A 16,552-nucleotide genomic window follows, 5' to 3' on the forward strand; every position below is an offset into this window, starting at 1 on the left:
AGGCTGTGTCCCTACAACTCCAAAACCAGCTTCATCATGGCTCTCGGCCACACTTTGGTTCTGCTCAGCCCCTTGTGCTCTCAGATATACCACATCATCTTTCTTCCCCAGGAGACATCCTATGTTCCTCCTGATCTGGAAGGCATTGCTTGCTGCTTCTTCCCCTTGTGAAGAGAGTATGATGCCCAGTAGATAAAATACCAGGTCTAGTGGAAAGGTCTGGCTAAAAACTAGTGGTCTGTGCTAAAATTACCATGGGGACTTTAGGAAGAGTTGAATTATCGGAATTCCTGGATTTCTCAGAAATAATGAGCATACTTATTGTGGAAAGAGGTTTGTCCTTGAGCATGCCTGTCTCCATTTTACGCACAATGGGCAGTATGTAATCTACATATTGTAAAACCTTTCAAGCTTCGAGGAAAGCAAATACACTAGGGGTTTGATGGAGCACAGCAGGCTAAGGCCAGACCAATGGTGCTGGGGCAGAGGAGAGCCCCTTCCGCCCCGCACCCCCAAAGGTGAAGCCCAGTTAAACTTGAGCCCTCTTACCCAGATGTGCTGCTTTCATTTAATTCTGAGCAACCTGCCCAAGGGACCTCTGGCAGACTTGGGGCATGAATCCTTTTTTTTGGTTTGGGTTTTTTTTTGAGTCACAAGTCCGTACTGAGATGATGGGCCAGGCCACCTAATGCCCTGAAATTAGTTTTTACAAACTCTACCTTATGTTCTGACCTGCCGTATTAATTTTCCAGGTGATATGATTGTGTCTTTCAAATTGGAGAGGGCTTTGAGAAATATTACTAAAGAGGCATGCTGCTGCCATCTGTCTTTGAGCTGCTTCTGGGATCCGATTACTTGCTCTCAGCAGATGATCGTCATTGTTTTATTGAATTAAGAAGAAAAAAATCCAGCAACTTCTGAAATACTGTTTTCCATAACTAGTGCCAGGTGCTAAATTCTCATTGAGAGCCGAGGGACGTGTTGAAATAATGCTTTATGCAGATCCTGGGCATAAAGTTTTTACAGATCTGCCCAGAAAAGTCCCATGATCTGATAGTTTTGAAGGATGTGTCATTTGGAGGGCTTTGAGCAGCTCCAGCACAACTGCATTAAGTGATCTCAAAGCCATGCCACCCCAACCAAGAGCCAACATTGGGTGCTATGTTACTTTTTGTAAAAAGTGAAGGCTTCATTGCCCTTCCTGATAGTTTTGGCCAGCTCAAACTGTGCCCCAAGTCCCCCTTCTCCAGCTGATCCCTTTTCCCATTTCCTCCAGCTGCAGGCACCTGCCCCATGTCACCCAGCCTGCGTCCCATCAGGAAGCAAAGGTCTCAGCTTGGCGAGACCCTCTCCCTGGGCAAGTGGGTTGCTGTGCATCCATGAGCAGCATCCCCCAAGGTGACGTTGGCCATGCACAGTGTGCCATTTTGTATCCCAATGCCTGCTGCACTCTATGGTTCAGACCTGCTTCCCCTTTTCTTTACAGAGTGCCAGGAGCCAGCCCAGCCAGGCAGGGGGATTAACACCAACAGACAAGTCTGTGGGCAGATAAAAGCTTATGGGAAGTTGATATTTATTTGGATGTAAAATGTTTTTCCCCCCGGTGCACAGATCCCACTACTTCCCCCTTGCTGGCCAATCCATCCCTTATCTGCCCAATTTAAGGCAGTTTGGGTCTGATTGCTTGCAGTTGGCGTGGCTCCCACTGTTCAGCTGGAGGTTTTGATGCATAACACTTGAAAATCAGGAGTGGGATCTCTCCAGCTGAACACCCAAAAATGGAGGGAGCAGTGAGTGCTCCTGCTACTGTGCCTGTGAGAAATGTGCCATAGATCAGGCATATACATGTGGCTGGTAATTACACTTGAGTCGCCTGGGTTTGAGGCTAGAGCACAGTGACAAGATTTATTGTTTCTCTCCAAAAGCGGTTTCTAATTGGCATTGGAGCAAATCAAAGAGGGATGAAATCAGCTTGAACTGTGCAGTTTGCTCCTCTGTAGTTTCCTTTCTGTCTGGATGGACACAGAGCAGTGCCATTCCTGGAGCACTGCAGCTTGCATTGCTTACCATCCAGTCCAACGTGCCCCTTGGCTGTGGCATTAGCACTGGTAGAGGGGACCTGGCACAGAGGCTCTGGGCACGTTCGGCATACGACAGCTCCCTGGAGATAGCTGTCTCTCACAGCTGTGGTGCTATAATGAAAAATACACTATTTACAAGTAAGAGAAGCTTTTTTTTTTTTTTTTTTTTTCCCTTGGCCTGACAAGTTAATCTGAGATTTCATTAAACACTGGCCTGCTCCTGCAGACCAAATTGTCAGCTGTGATGGCATGGATGGATGCCCTTGTCAAGGAGCTCTTAAATACTTTGTTCAAATGAGCAACCTGATATATTCCTCTGGTATTTATTGCTTGGATTGCATGCACTGCTGTGTCAAATAAGTCTCCATCTCTCTTTCCATGTTCTCTTTGCAGCCACTGGTGCTAGAAATGCTGCTGTAGCGCAGCAGTAGCAGCACTGTCTCTGCAAGAGGGATGCTCTTGGATGCTCCACGTGCACCATGGGGTGTGATAGCTGGCCCCGCAGGCAATAGCAGGCTAAAGACAACGTTAAAATAGCAGTTAACAGTGATGTGTTTGCACAAAAAGGGTGTTTGTGAGAGAATTCTTGCGTGATGGGTTTGGGGTTTATTTTATTGTTTGTTTGGTGTTATTTTTTGTTGACCCAAAGCTTCTGCTGTTTGGAGATCTTTCAAAGAAAAACTAAGAAGCCTAAAAAGGTGGAGGAAAGATTTGCTACTGGGATTTTTTTTTTTTTAAACTGATTTCTATTTGAAACTTTTTCTCTTCTGTTTCTAGTTTTGCAATCAAGGGCTTGGTACCTCGTTTAAGCAGAACGAAACTCGCTTTCATCATAAGCTTGTCCAGGGTTTTACATTGGGCTTCAGGGGTCCCAGGCAGATTGCTCTGTGGTGATCCTTTGAGCCCCTCATCAGGAGGGCAGCAGAGAGCTCCCCTAACTGGGTAACTTCATGTTTTGGCTTGGGTGATGATAGAAGAGGCAGCCTTTTGAATAACAGTATTCTTTCTGATTAAGAGTTTATTCACCTTTCTGGGGTGTATCAGTTTAGATCTCCATGGCAATAATGACTTTAGATCAGCAAGCAAAAAATCGTTATTTGAATGACAAATTTTAATCTTGGTTTGCAACTAGCATTTTTTATTTTGAAGACAGGGTGATTGCTGTGTAGATGGCTTGCAATTAAGTATCCCCTTCTTAGAAGGTGTATAATGGCTATAAAACCCCGATTAACAGTGATGTGACTTTACAGATAATCTGTTCAAATGCAGCTTTTTGTGTTAGAATTGATATAGTATACTTAGTAGATAATAACTTATGAGCTGGGTCCAGGTGCATTTGGATGGTGATAGGAATTCCACACAGGAAGCCTATTCTAATTTATTGAAATAGGTAGCTGGTGACTGGACAAGCTGTTTCTGGTGTTTATGGCCATACTTGTAAGCCTGTTTCAGATGCCAGAGCCACCCAAGTGGATCTCTCCAGAAGAAGGCAAGATGTGAGGTGGGTCTGGGGACAGGTGGTCTGGGGGCTGCTTTGATGGGACCATGCAAGGCTGAGCTCCTTTTGTACCATGTGGTCCTCCAAAGGTGCCCAAGCAACTCCTAAAAATGCACAGAAACTGTACCTGGCAACACAAAAAAAGCATCGATTGTATTTGGAGGCCATAGAGGTGCCATGGAGCCCTGAGGAGATCAAGACCAAGAGTTCTGAAGCTTAAAGGTAGTAGCTGGTTGCTTCTAAGAGACGTTTTGCATGTTGTGGCCTTGGTGCCGGGATGTGCCTCACCCAGTGGATGCCTTCGGAAGAGAAGCTGTTGGCAGACTGTTTTTACTGAATAAAATAGCTGCTGTTCAGTGTTTGTGGTCTGTAGGACAGCAAGCAGTGGGCTTAGACTGCAAGGAAGATTCAGGTTAATATTTTGGGGACACTTTCTAGCAGCGAGGATGGTTAAGCCAAAGGCCCTTTATTCCCCCTTTTGTTGCTCACCCAATAAAGCCACAACTGATGGGAAGGTTTAAAGACCAAATTGGAGAAACATCTGTCAGCAAGGTTGCAAGCTTGTTTAATCCTGCCCGGGGGTGGAGGGTAGAGCCAAAACTTTTCAGAGGCCCTTACAGCCCTCTCTTCTTGCTGCTGCTGAACACCAGGGTCAAATCCCAAAGCCTTTAATGTAGGCTTGTTGGAACGAAGCAACAGCGTACATGAAATTCAGATGCAGAAGAATCTATTGGAAAAAGTGGGGAGTGAGGCAGGGAAAGGCATTGCTGGGTGCCCAAGCTGGAGCAAATCCAGCAGCGCCTCCTGTCTGCTCTTGGAGAGTCATAAAGATGCTCGAGGTTTATGATAGGGCCCCAAGCCCCGTGGGAAATCTTTCTGCGTCCATCCAGGGCCACTGGAGCCCGGACGTGGTACTTGCCTCTCTTACCGGTTGAGGTGTGGTCAGTACAACATTTTTCCCAGGGCAGTGCTCAGTGCTGTGGTTCATTACCCCTCTGCCATGGGAAGGAGGCTTCTTGGGCTGATTTCCTCATGGGTTTAGGATTAACCCTCCTTCTGGACACCTTCCAGACCCCTCTCTCAGGTTTCTTCTATCCAATCATGGTAAGTCCTTGCTGAACGGGACCTTTCTTTCCCCTACCTCCTCCATGGGGTCCTGAGTGTCATCCTTCATGATAGCCCTGTCAGACCTCCATCCTCCAGTGCACTGCAGCTCTTAAGCTCTGTCACGATCATCTAATGAAATGCCTGGAGAAAGCAGTACAGCCAGCTCCTGAAGAGAGCTGTGTGGGACATCCAGCCATGTCCAGACCATGAACAGAAGAGGGTATATGCTGTGCCTCTCTCCTCCCCGGTGCATATCAAAACTTTGTGCCCATTTAATTTGTTCGATATTTGCATCCTCTGAGCAACACAATAACCCAAATGAAGGTCTGAATGATTTCAGGCGAGATCAGACCTGCCCTGGGCAGTCTATCCTATTGCTCCTTTGGCTAGCGTTTGGTAACAAGCTGGGGTGTCTTGGGATCATGGCATCTGCTTGCTTTTCCTTTACTGCAGCCATAGATTTGTGTTTCACAGATTGTGTGGCTAGCTGGATTATAAATTATTCATGGCAGGAAACTTATCGTGTTTATCTGGAATAATTGAGCAATTAAATCTGTTTAGGTATGTAAAACGATTGTGCAATGGCTTGTCTATCTTCAGGCCTTAAATTCTGCAAGGCCATTTATTACATTTTTAATTTAGAATAATAAAAAAAAGAAAGTCAGAAGATACAGTCTGCTTTGATGCATTGATCCACTCCGATATGTTCATTTGCAGAAGTTGTTCATTCCAGTGGCTTCACTCATAACTCCATATTGGCCCGGGATAAATGAGACCTAACTTGGCTCCTTCAGTCTGGACAAAATGGGAGGCCATAACACCTGGTCTGTGACTCTGTCTGTGAAAATACTTCAGGTTATTTATGCTACCACCAGGATTGTCCTTATTGTTTAAAACTTCTGTCCCTGGATGCTTGCTACTGGGTCAGAGGATTCTCTCCACCCTGACTGCTGCTGTACCATACTGAGATGTTGCAGCCAAGGTAATGCAAAGTTTGGAGTGTAAAAGGACCTTCGAATGTTCAAGCATGTTTAGTTTAGTCTCTGAGCTACAGCTATTATCTCCTATTGCTGTAATTGTACAGGAGGGTTCCCAAAGGAGCCAGAAACTCATGGGCAAGGCTGCAACAGGGACCACTCATAACTGAATAAATGTGGAGTCCTGCAGTAAACGAGTAAGTGTGGAGCCATGCAGCAAATTGATTTTATTCTGTGTTACCAATAGGAAACTGAGCTGTTTTTAAATTAATCTGTTCTAAGTCTATTTATCGAGGACAGCCTATGTTCTTTATAGCATTATAGCTATGAATTGCATCACTGCTGTACAGGGTAGCCACTTTGCACCCAGAGAAACTCCATGGCCTCATGTACTACACTGCTTTGGGTAGGAGATATGGGTGAATGGAAAGTTTTGAGCTCCTCTGTTCCCTCCCAGGCTGCTATTTTGGTTCTGCAGAAGACAATAAGTGAGCAGGACCGGAGGCTCCCTTTACTCTGGATGTCTGTCCTTTGGCTGGCAGCAAGTTATGGGAGTAGCAGCAGAAAAAGGCAAAGCAAGCTATTAGGCTTTCCTTGACCGAGGGGGCTTGTATGGAAGTCCCGCATTATGGAGTGGGAGGGGAGCTGGGGCTGCACTTAGAGCATGTCGGCATGCAAAGCTCAAAAGGTTAAAACCTGGGGTGAGCTCTTTGTGATTCTCCCTGACCAAGCCCAGGGGACAGCATCGTCTGAGCACATACAGATGTCCAAACCTTTCATGTGCTCCTGCGGACAGGGAACAAAGGCTGTCTAAACAGGAGCTAGTGAGGCAGCAAATTGTACAAGAAACCTTCCCTAATGAACTGGAAGGACTTGTCCCTTTGCCTCGGGCGGTGGCACTGCCGGCATGCTTAGCTAGGCAGCGCCTTGCTTTGTTGGGGGACCCCGTGCTCCAGGGGGAGTAGAGGAGCAGTGCTGGGTCTGTCACTGGAAAGGCTTCCTCCTGCCCATCTGCTTCTCTTCACCAGCAAGGGCGAGTAGTGAAGAAGGGGATGCTTGCGCTTACTGAGGAGCTAGCAGCTCAATCGGCACCTTAGCCATGGGGGATGCTACTGGGGGAGCACTGTCCTGCATGTGATGGCAGATCAAGGTTAGTTGCAAAGCTCCACAGCGAGCAATTATTTCCTTTGACCGTTTGCTTCATCTCCGTGTTGGTGGCTACGTGGTGTGTGTAAAGATCGTCTGAACAGCGGGGCATGGGAGCTGGAGATTGTCTTTAAAACCCGGAGGATCTGCAGAACCTCGTGTGGGTTAATGCCTCCTGACACCCTTGTGGAGAGGAGAAGGCTTGCTCTAGTAGCCTTCAGTTAGTTTGAGGAGTGCTAACTAGAGAAAAGGAAACTGGTTAAGAGGTGACTAATAGGATGAAATGACAGTCTTATTCCACAGCTCGATTCTCTGGACAAATGTGGTTTCCCATCTGTTATTTGCAGTGAAGGAGATGAATTTGGGAGTTGGTTCCAGCAAGCAAGCAAGTTGATTATTTTCTGGCAAGCATTAGCAGGATGATTATTGATGGCTTCGGTGGCTTCCCCTTCTGGGTAGGAGTGCTAAGGACTAGATTTTATTTGTATTGGGATGTTTGAAGATAAAGATGAGCATAAGATGGCCTTTTTCAGAAGTGACAGTGACCAATTCCCCTGTCAATTAAGTGCCGAGCACTCCTAAATGCACAGTTCCTCTGGAGCCCTGAGTTCTCCTCAAACTGTGCTTTAGATGTGGACGAGGAAGCTTCAGCCCACACTGCCTGCATGTTTGCATCTGCTTCTTCTCCACCTGGATGCACGCATGAATTTTGGTGATGTCTTGACATGCAGCATGACCACAGACACGCAACAGCTCCTGCACCCCAGGCCACTCATAGTCCTCCAGAGATGCCTTAGGAGACTTCATCTCCTCATGTTATCTGTGCCCCACCCCCCCACCCCCCCCACCCCCCACCCCCCCCCCGATCAGATGCTGGCTGGTACACCACATTGCAGCCTCCCACGGGATGCTTTGCAGGCTTCTCATCTCATTTGCACGCAGGCTGTGCACTGATCCAAACGACAGGAGCTGCTTTTCCTACCCTCAGCGTGTGAGCTTTGTGGCAAGCTGCATTTCTGTAGGTGAAATCAGCAATAGTCCTGCTTTAAAAAACCAACCCAAAACTTCAGAATAAGACATATATTTGTATTTGTTGTACGCTCCACCAGCCAGTCTGAGATGGTGCAGGAAGCCTTCTCCACATGGTACCTTTAGCTTTTTTCCATGCATCAGCAGCTCTTCCAGGATTTGCTGAGCTTTCCCTGCTCTCCTACAGCCGTTTCCACCTCCTGCCTTCCCCCAGCAGTATCCCAGCTCCCTGCCGCAGCTTGCTGTTCCCTCTGTTCTCTAGCTGAGGGCTGCCTTCTAGTACTGCCTCTTCTCTTGGATCAGGATGTTGCTTTAATTGCAGGGTATGTGGCTTTGGCAGATTTCAGTGTGACAATTTAAACCGCAAGACATGCCCCGCCCGAGAACTCCTCTAGATCAGATCTGGGAGGCATTAAGGGGAAGGGATGTTTCGCTGACTGGCTGATTTCATGAGACACAATGGTTCTTCATCTGCAGGCAGAGCTGATGAATTGGAGGCACATAAGGACACTCTCAGACAGGTCACTGGCAGCTCTCACAGCTCTAGGGAGAGGCCAGGATGTTGCAATTTTCCTCCAGGATAAGCCAGTAGCACCCTTTAACGAAGACCTTCTTCATCTAGTCAGGGATCCTTGTCATTGAGCCTCCCTATTACCCTGATTAACACAGTACCTTTGTTACCCAGTTCCAGCTTTGGTTATTTTTATACCCATCTAGTTCTGGCTGTACTGGTGGCTGTGAAAGGCAGAGGAGGGAGCTGTGACCCTGGCCCTGGGGTGCATCTTCTGGCAGTTGGCTTCATGAGAGGTGGCTCTGGGGCAGGTGCCTCCTTGGGGCTCTTGGAGTCAAAGAGCTCCTGCCAAAGGCTCACTGTCTTGCTCTTTCCAAATATGGGGCTTTTTTCAGGATTTCCCGTTTTGTGGAATATTAAATACACGTGTTTTGGGCAACTCAGAGAAAACCCATGCTCCTTTTCTCCTCTGATTTCCCATGAATTTAGCTTCTTGTTTTTCATCTAGTTGTGCATCCTGTTGTCTCATGACAGAGGAGGAGGATGGGTTGTATCTTTTGCTGAACACAGCTCCTCTGCTCCATCCTGTTCAAAGTGGTCAGCCTTGGGTGGGATTGACCACGCTTGAGTTGAGATGTCTCCTGTGATACCGGGTCATATAGCTAGCAAGGACAGATGGCTTTGGCTGCAGTGAAGTGTCGTAAATGGGTAGAGCTAGTGAGGAACCATTCAGACTCAAGTCTCAAAAGTCTTAAATACAATCGTCTAATGCTCTACTATTCTTTTTGGTTTTATTATTTTTATGTAGTAGGATAGTATCCTGTGTGACCTTTAAATGGTCCAAAATAACCAAGCCTCAGCAAAGACAGAATTATTCTTTATTATAATCCTAAATTTTGGTTTGAAGAGACCTTGGACACTCAGTTAAGAAGTCTTTCTGCTTACTGCTTATTTTAAAGCTTCTTCTGTCTACTGCAAAGGCTGAACTCTATGCTTAGGGTACTTTTAGAGCTGTGTTGTCTTACCTCAGGAGAAGAAAACAACCTGCACATTACCAGCGCTCCCTTGCATCTCCTCATAAGAAATCCACATAGTTTCCTAGAACAGGTGGTGGTAGAATGTCAGAAGCCTTGTAAGCTCAAGCTTTCTATATCATTTCAGATCACTTTTAACTGGGTGCTTTTCATGGTGTTTTTCTAGAGGGACTGGTAAGCTGCAAAGCACAGGGATGTTTTTTGATTCCCCTGTATGTACCTGTGCAAAACCCTGCTCTCCTGCACTGCACCCTTCTGCAGAGGGTCAGGATCTGGCCCACCATGCATGTGCCCATCTATAATTCTTATCAGTGTTTAAATCTGCCCTGGGCATAGCCAGTATGTGCTGTTTGTATTCCTGCTACAATTTTTTAAAGGAAATGTTGATTGGAAAGTTTTCATTCCTAACGGGATTTGAAAATGGTCGATGCTCACAGCTGCAGGGTAGCATCAAGAGCGGGAGGCACATCTGGCAGCAATGACCCTGCAAGTGCTGCAGATTGCAGACCCATCTGCGCATTAGGGAACAGCAGGATTTGGGAAGGGGGTTAGAGGAATAGTCTGGGATGTCGCAGGGGTCTGCGGTGGGAAGGGTAAGGCTGGTGGTCATGGGTGCATTGGGCACTGTGTGCGGGGCTAGGGCAGGTCAGATGTTGGATGCAGACATACTAAATGTCAGCAACGATGGGATGGTTCAAACTTTCAAAGCTTTTGAGATCAGTATGGGTATAAAGTACCCTATAGATGAAAGGCCTGCAAGCTTTACCTCCCCGAGTCTTCTGCTGAAGAAGCATGTGTATAATTTGCTTTAATGGTTAGAAACATCTGCTGTTAAAAGTGATGCTTAATATATATGGCTTCCACTTCCAGTCATTAGTTCTTTTTGTGCCTTTTTCTTCCTAATTAAGAACGTTTTAGTACCTGATATTGTTTCCCCTGAATGTGCTGCTATATCGTAATCAAGTCACTTCTTAATCTCCTCTTTGATAAAAGAAAAAGATCAACCTCTTTTAATTCTCTCATTTCAGACATTTTCTGCATTTTTAGAATCACACTTACAGATCTGGTCCATATCTCCCACAGTGTTTTACTAATCTCCTTAAAAAGTCAGTGTGGAACTGTTGAGGGCTCTGGAAGGAGTCCCTTGGTGCTGGAAGAGGAGGCTGAGCCACCTCCTCACTTCTATCTCCAGTTCCGGGCTTCCTGCACGGAGCAGGAGCAGGTTTGCCAGGCAGCAAAGACTCATCTTCATCGATATTATCATTTTACCAAAATCTGCTGTGTCTTGAGTGGTGTTAGCCATAGTGAGATGAAGATCTTACTAGAGAGATATGTAAGCAGTGGTGAATCCTTGTTGTCTCCCAGATCATCCAGGTAACTAGTCTGAAATCCATTTAGCATATTCACTATTCATATTTTATAGTGCTTTTTTTTGTCAGTGTCATGCATTACTAGGTCAAAACACCTTTTGGACATCAAAGATATTGCTTCTGTGCATTACTAATATCAAATGTGTGGAGAATAAAATCAGGTTTGCTTGCTGTGACCTATTTTTCCTAAAACCATGTTAACTAACGTATATGCATGCCCTTCAGTTCCCTGCTGCATGAATCCAGTGCTGTCTTTCTGTCTTGGGCAGATGTCTGGCTAGCCGTCCCCTTCATGCCATACCTTTGCCGCCTTGGTATTCAAGCCGAAGACACTTACAATCTTCAAAAATTTTCTCTTAAAAATGAACATCAGTAAGCAGCAGTTTTCTTAGCTCTCTTAGAGCTCTTGGATGCAAAATTATTCAGATCTGCCAATTTTAAATATCTTCTCGCGCTGGTAGAGATGTTGTTCAATGTTCTTCTCATTTGCTAATGAGTTGGAAATGCTTCATCCTCATAATGAGTGTTATCCTGCTTCTTCCCAAATGTTCGACAGTAATTGCAGCACGTCTGCCATATATGTCTCATTAACAGCTTTACCATCTCCACACAGTGATGGATCCCTGTTCTTTCTAGGATGGCCTTTGTCCCTAATGCCCTCAATCAATCCTTCCTACTGCTCCCCAAGAGACTTATTCCTGAAGCTCCTTTCTTTTCGTACGGTTTAAGCACTTCACAGATTCTCAGTTGATGTTGGTGTGTTGAGCTCCAATATTTGCTGATTTTATATTTCTAATGGTGCCCTCCACATTGCACAGCAGCCACCTTCACTTTTAGCTGGCCTCGCTTGCTCTTCATTGAGGCATCAGCTTGGTTTCAGAGCTATCATCTACATCCCCATTTTCTTTGTATTTTTCAGTATTTCCCCCGGTCAGATATCTTGGGGTAAAAGAGGTTAGCATGCTCTGAGCAGCTGGTCTCAGGCTATGGAAGAGAGCACAGTTTTACCTCCCCTTATTTTAGGGCATTCCCACAGGGTGAGCTGGAACTGGAGTTTTCAATAATGTTGTATTTTTCTCTTCTCACCAGTAGACATTTCATTCTGCTAGTAACCCAGACTGTTAGCATTGAAGAAGTAGTAGGATAAATTATTCTTTTCATATTTCCCCCCCTATTTCTCTACTGTTTTTAAGCATCTTCCCCCTGCATGATGAGTCTGCAGGCAAGAAGAAGAGCGCGATGCGAGCCGAGTGAATAGTCCACAGTTTCATCTGTTTCTGTGTCGTATTTGGCCGGTTCTCCACCAAACAAATACCTTCAGAGGTTGGGTTAGTAACAACTTATGCCCGGGTTTTTCCGTCCTCCTTTCTCTTTCTTGGGGGAAGGATCTGTGGCAAGATGACTTGGCCCTTCCTCTTTACCATTTTCTCTCTAGGATCCTTTAAGTTATTTTTGATGTGTGTAATCCACATGTTGTGGCGTTGGTTGCATTGATAGAGGCTTGTCAGGCAACTTGTGATAATCCCAACTAAATTTACATTTCAAATGCTTGCCCTGGGAGCATGACACCCCACTGTATTCCCTGCAGCTTTCCTCTGCTTCTCAGGACAGACGTTCTTCAGCAGCTGCTCACCAAGACACCAAAAGCAATTTGATGGTTCCTATCCCATCCGAAAGCCCCCTGGCTTTTTTCTGTCTTGGTCACATAAGCCAGGTTTATTGTGGAAAGTGAGAAAGCTCCAATGATCACCTTGTCCAGCCCTGAGCTCAGGAAGATCCTGACGGGCTTGTCCATGACCGTATGCAGCTTGCATGGCTGCAGGACTTGGGGAGCAGTTCTTCTGCACAAGCCTTGGCCAGGGGAAAAGTGGGCACCATGTGTGGTGCAGGCAGGGGGTGAACCTGGAAAGCCAGAGCTGTGAGACATTTGGTATTCACTAGCAGCGCTTGCTTCTCATTAAAGCTGGCAGTCAGTCGAGAGCAATCAATTGAATTCCCTCAATATTTTGATTGATTGTTTGGAAGTTTATGCAGGAGAGTGGCAAAGTATTTTTCCTATTCCAGAAAATAAGCTAAATCTTGTGCCAGGCTACAATTAATACAGACTATACAAAACCAGGAATGTGGAGCATGTCCTTTGTTGTGTACCTTGCAGTCATGGTCCCTTAAATCTAGATGCAAACAGCCCTGACATGGGTCTGGGAAGATCTCCTCTTCCCATCTCGCCAGAGGGTCTTAAAGTGCAGGTAAGTAGATTATGGGGAGGGGGAAGATTTGCATTTCTCGGATACTGGGAACTTTGTGGAGAGAGAGAACCTGAACAGAAAGGATTGGTTCTCCCTTAATCGGAGCTGATGGGGATGGTGGGCAAAGCTGACGGGATTTTGGGAGACGCTTTCCTGAAATAGAATAGTGGGAAGAAATTCCAGGGGGTGTGAATGCAAAAATAACGCAAAGAATTCTGTATGTCAGAAGAGAGACAAGAAGACCATAAGAAGTTATAAAAACTAAAGCAATATTTTCAGGAACTAAGTATAATGTGGCTTGTTTGGAATGGCTTGGAGAAACCACAATGTGACACAAAATTGCTGCAGAAAAATTGAGGCTGCTTTTCACTCAGCTCTGAGTGAAATACTTGAGCAGAGTCTGGTGGGGATAGTGGCGTGGGAGCTCAGCAAGCACTGTGAAGGCTGAGAAGAACAAAGAGCTGACGTGCAGCCAGGCTTGTAAGGTGATGGAAAGAGCTTTGCTGGAGACTAAGAGGCAATGAAGAGCTCTCTGCAACCCAATGAGCTGGCAAGGTGCTGGGCAGAGACTGGAAGGGGCATAGTGGGCAGGTGGAGGTTTGTTCATGCACCCCCTTTTGATTTTAACCCATCTTTCCTAGTTGATCTGGATTTCCTCTATTTTAAAAAATTTATTGTTTGAAGGCTGGGCTTTGAGAGTCCTGCTGGGGAGGGGACCTGTAAGGAGGGGTTCAGGGCACATCTGCCTCTCCTCTAGGGGACTTGCCATCCTGTCCCATCACAGGACCTGCCAAAACACCCAACTGCATCTCTGCAGGCAGCTCCTGTGAGCAGAAAAAGGTTAAAACATGCCTGTGGTTGGAGTGTAGGGGGGAAAACTCTGTGGACACATTATGAATTGGTTGTGCAGCACTCGTGCCTCCAGTATAAGGAAGGAATTTTCTCCAATTAGCATGGTGAAACACTAGCTGCCCAGAGAGGTGGTAGATGCCCCATCTGTGATAACATTCAAGGCCAGGTTGGAGTGGCTCTGAGCAACCTGATGTGGCTAAAGATGTCTCTGCTCACTGCAGGATTTGGCCCTTAAAGGGCCCTTCCAACCCAAACTATTCTATGATTCTATAACTGCAGGACCAAAAGGCCACACAGACCTGGAGACATGGGGCTGGGCGAGACAATGGGGCAGTTAAAGTCTACAGCGGGGATTAAGCCAAACCTTAGAGGTCATCCATAACACTGGGATAAGGAGACGGCTCCTGAAATGAAAGGCAGGAAAATCCACGTCATGTGGTGCATGCTGGCCCGTGGGACATGCAGCCCCAGGGGAGTGCAGGGCTGGGAGCTGTCGGGTGCTGCACATGCAGCAGCCTGTGCCAGGCTCTGGGTCCACTTATCCTGGATGCTGCTTCAGTTTTTGGGAATGCTTTGGTTCTTTTTGCCACCTTAGTTGCTTGTCTTGGAGAAATCTTTTGCAGGCAGACCCAGTTGTCCTGCTGACTGTGCTATATATTAATATTTGCACAGCCGCTGAGCATCCTGGGGATTCCTCATGTGGGAAGGCTCACAGCTTTCATATGGCCTCTTTAATTAACTTAATTCAAACATTAGCATGTCACAGGGAATGTCTCAAGGGGGGGGGAAGTCTTTCATTTATCACCACTTAGTGAGGGAGCATTATATTTTTCATTTGCATCAAAAAGTTCGTCATGGTGAGAGTGAAAATTAACCATTTGCTCCCTAGTCGGCGCTTTGCCTGCCAAGTAATACAGATGCATTGTGCAAGGAGAACCCGCTCTGTGCTGTCACTTATGGGCTGCGGTGCCAAATTTTGGGGTGGAATGTTGCAACCACAGCACCATTTCCAGAAAAGCCATCTCTGCTGGCCCCAGGGAGGCACTGAGCATGCCATGGCAGCTTTTCCTCCAGGAGGTACACAGTGGCAGCATGCAGCGTGCCAGCACTGGGGAGCATTGCACTCGCACACATGCGTTATAGCAGCATCCCTCTGTAGAGCTTCACTGGGCCCTGGCTGTTTTCTGTGTTAGTTCTGGTCACCGAGCAGGAGTTAAAAAATGGGCTTTAGGGAGGTGGTGGGGCTGGGAGGCCTGAGAAAGGCCCCTCTCCCCCCAAGAGAGGCACAAAATGTGCTGCCTGCAGGCAGAGCAATGTGGCTAGCAAGAGCTTTACAGCAGAAGCCTTGGAAGCAAACCAATGCTAATTAAAGCTTGCTTTTGCACTGGCATGTTGTGCTGTGGGTACCTGTGACAGATGGGGTCTGTTCGCCCTGACTGCAAGATACTTTTTGCGAAGAATGTGGTACCAAAATGTTTTTCAGGGATTGATGGCTTGTTCCTATAGCTATGTAGGGTTTGTTTAAGGGAACCTAAGGGTGAGCTGGGGCTGCCTGTGGGTGGCTGTAGCCTGCCCACTGCTCACTGCCCATGTCCTCTCCTTGTCTCGCAGGTGAAGGAATGGTTGTGCTTGAACTGCCAGATGCAGCGGGCACTGGGGATGGACATGACCACCGCTCCTCGCTCCAAGAGCCAGCAGCAGCTGCACTCTCCTTCACCATCCCCCTCCCGCTCCCCAGCCAAGCACCCACCGTCCCCGGGTGCAGATAAATCCCTGCCAGCTGCCCATGCCCTGCCACCTGAGCCACCCAAACCTCACCCTGTGACACCGCAGAGGGAACCGCACGGCCAAGGCCAGCCAAAACCTCAAGAGGCAGCCAGGTCCTCCCCACAGCATCAGCAAGCCAAGCCTTCCTCCTCTGAGCAGAGAAAGATGACGGGAGACCCAGGGGTGAAGCCTGCTGCCCCAGCCCCTGGGGCTGGAGCACAAGAGCAGCCCCAGGAGGGGCTCACAGGGAAGCTCTTTGGCTTTGGGGCATCCCTCCTGACCCAGGCGAGCACGCTCATGTCTGTCCAGCCAGAGGCCCCCCCTCCAAGCCAGCCATCTCCTGGCAAAGTGCCTCCAAAAATCGTCTTCAGCGATGCCAGCAAAGAAGCTGGTCCCAAAGCCCCAGGGGCACAGGGCCAGGCTGGTGCCGCACCGGCCGTGAAGCTGGGCAAGCCGGAGCAGTGTGTCAAGCCAAAGGAAGTGACGAAAGCAAGGGTCTTGTGCCCCCTCTGCAAGGCAGAGATCAACGTGGGCTCCGGCGAGCCCCCCAACTACAACACCTGCACAACGTGCCGGCAGCAGGTCTGCAACCTGTGTGGCTTCAACCCCACACCTCACCTGGTGGAGGTAAGGGGGCTGGTGGGGGTGGGCACCTTCTGATCCCAGGGTCAGTGCTCTTTCCTCACTTAAAATGGAGAAAAGATGTGGCATTTTCCTTCAAAGGATAAAAAGAAGCTACTGAAGCCAAGTCCTTCCTGGGATAAGCCCCAGGGCTGGAGGCCATGGTCCTCCACCTCTTGACAAAGACGCAGATTTCATATGCGTACACTGATTTTGTGCTGGTTTCATGCAAGGAGCAGAGCAAGGGGTGGCCATTGTTTGGGGCATCCCCCAGCAGTGCCCACTGCTCCCCAAAGGTATCCAAGGGTAAGGA

The 16,552-nt window shown here is 47.5% G+C and overlaps 1 protein-coding gene across 2 annotated transcripts in view; it reads left to right on the forward strand.

The window, feature by feature from the left end:
- Positions 1–16,552, forward strand: part of BSN (bassoon presynaptic cytomatrix protein) — a 92,946-nt gene that overhangs the window by 33,082 nt on the left and 43,312 nt on the right. For both annotated transcript variants that reach the window (XM_086469997.1, XM_086469998.1), the window contains exon 3: positions 15,463–16,245. In XM_086469997.1, the coding sequence (XP_086326123.1) occupies positions 15,463–16,245 (783 nt within the window). The remainder of the gene's footprint in view (positions 1–15,462; positions 16,246–16,552) is intronic.

This window comes from Leptosomus discolor, chromosome 9, assembly GCF_034619465.1.
Source record: "Leptosomus discolor isolate bLepDis1 chromosome 9, bLepDis1.hap2, whole genome shotgun sequence".
Taxonomy (NCBI): Eukaryota; Metazoa; Chordata; class Aves; order Leptosomiformes; family Leptosomidae; genus Leptosomus; species Leptosomus discolor.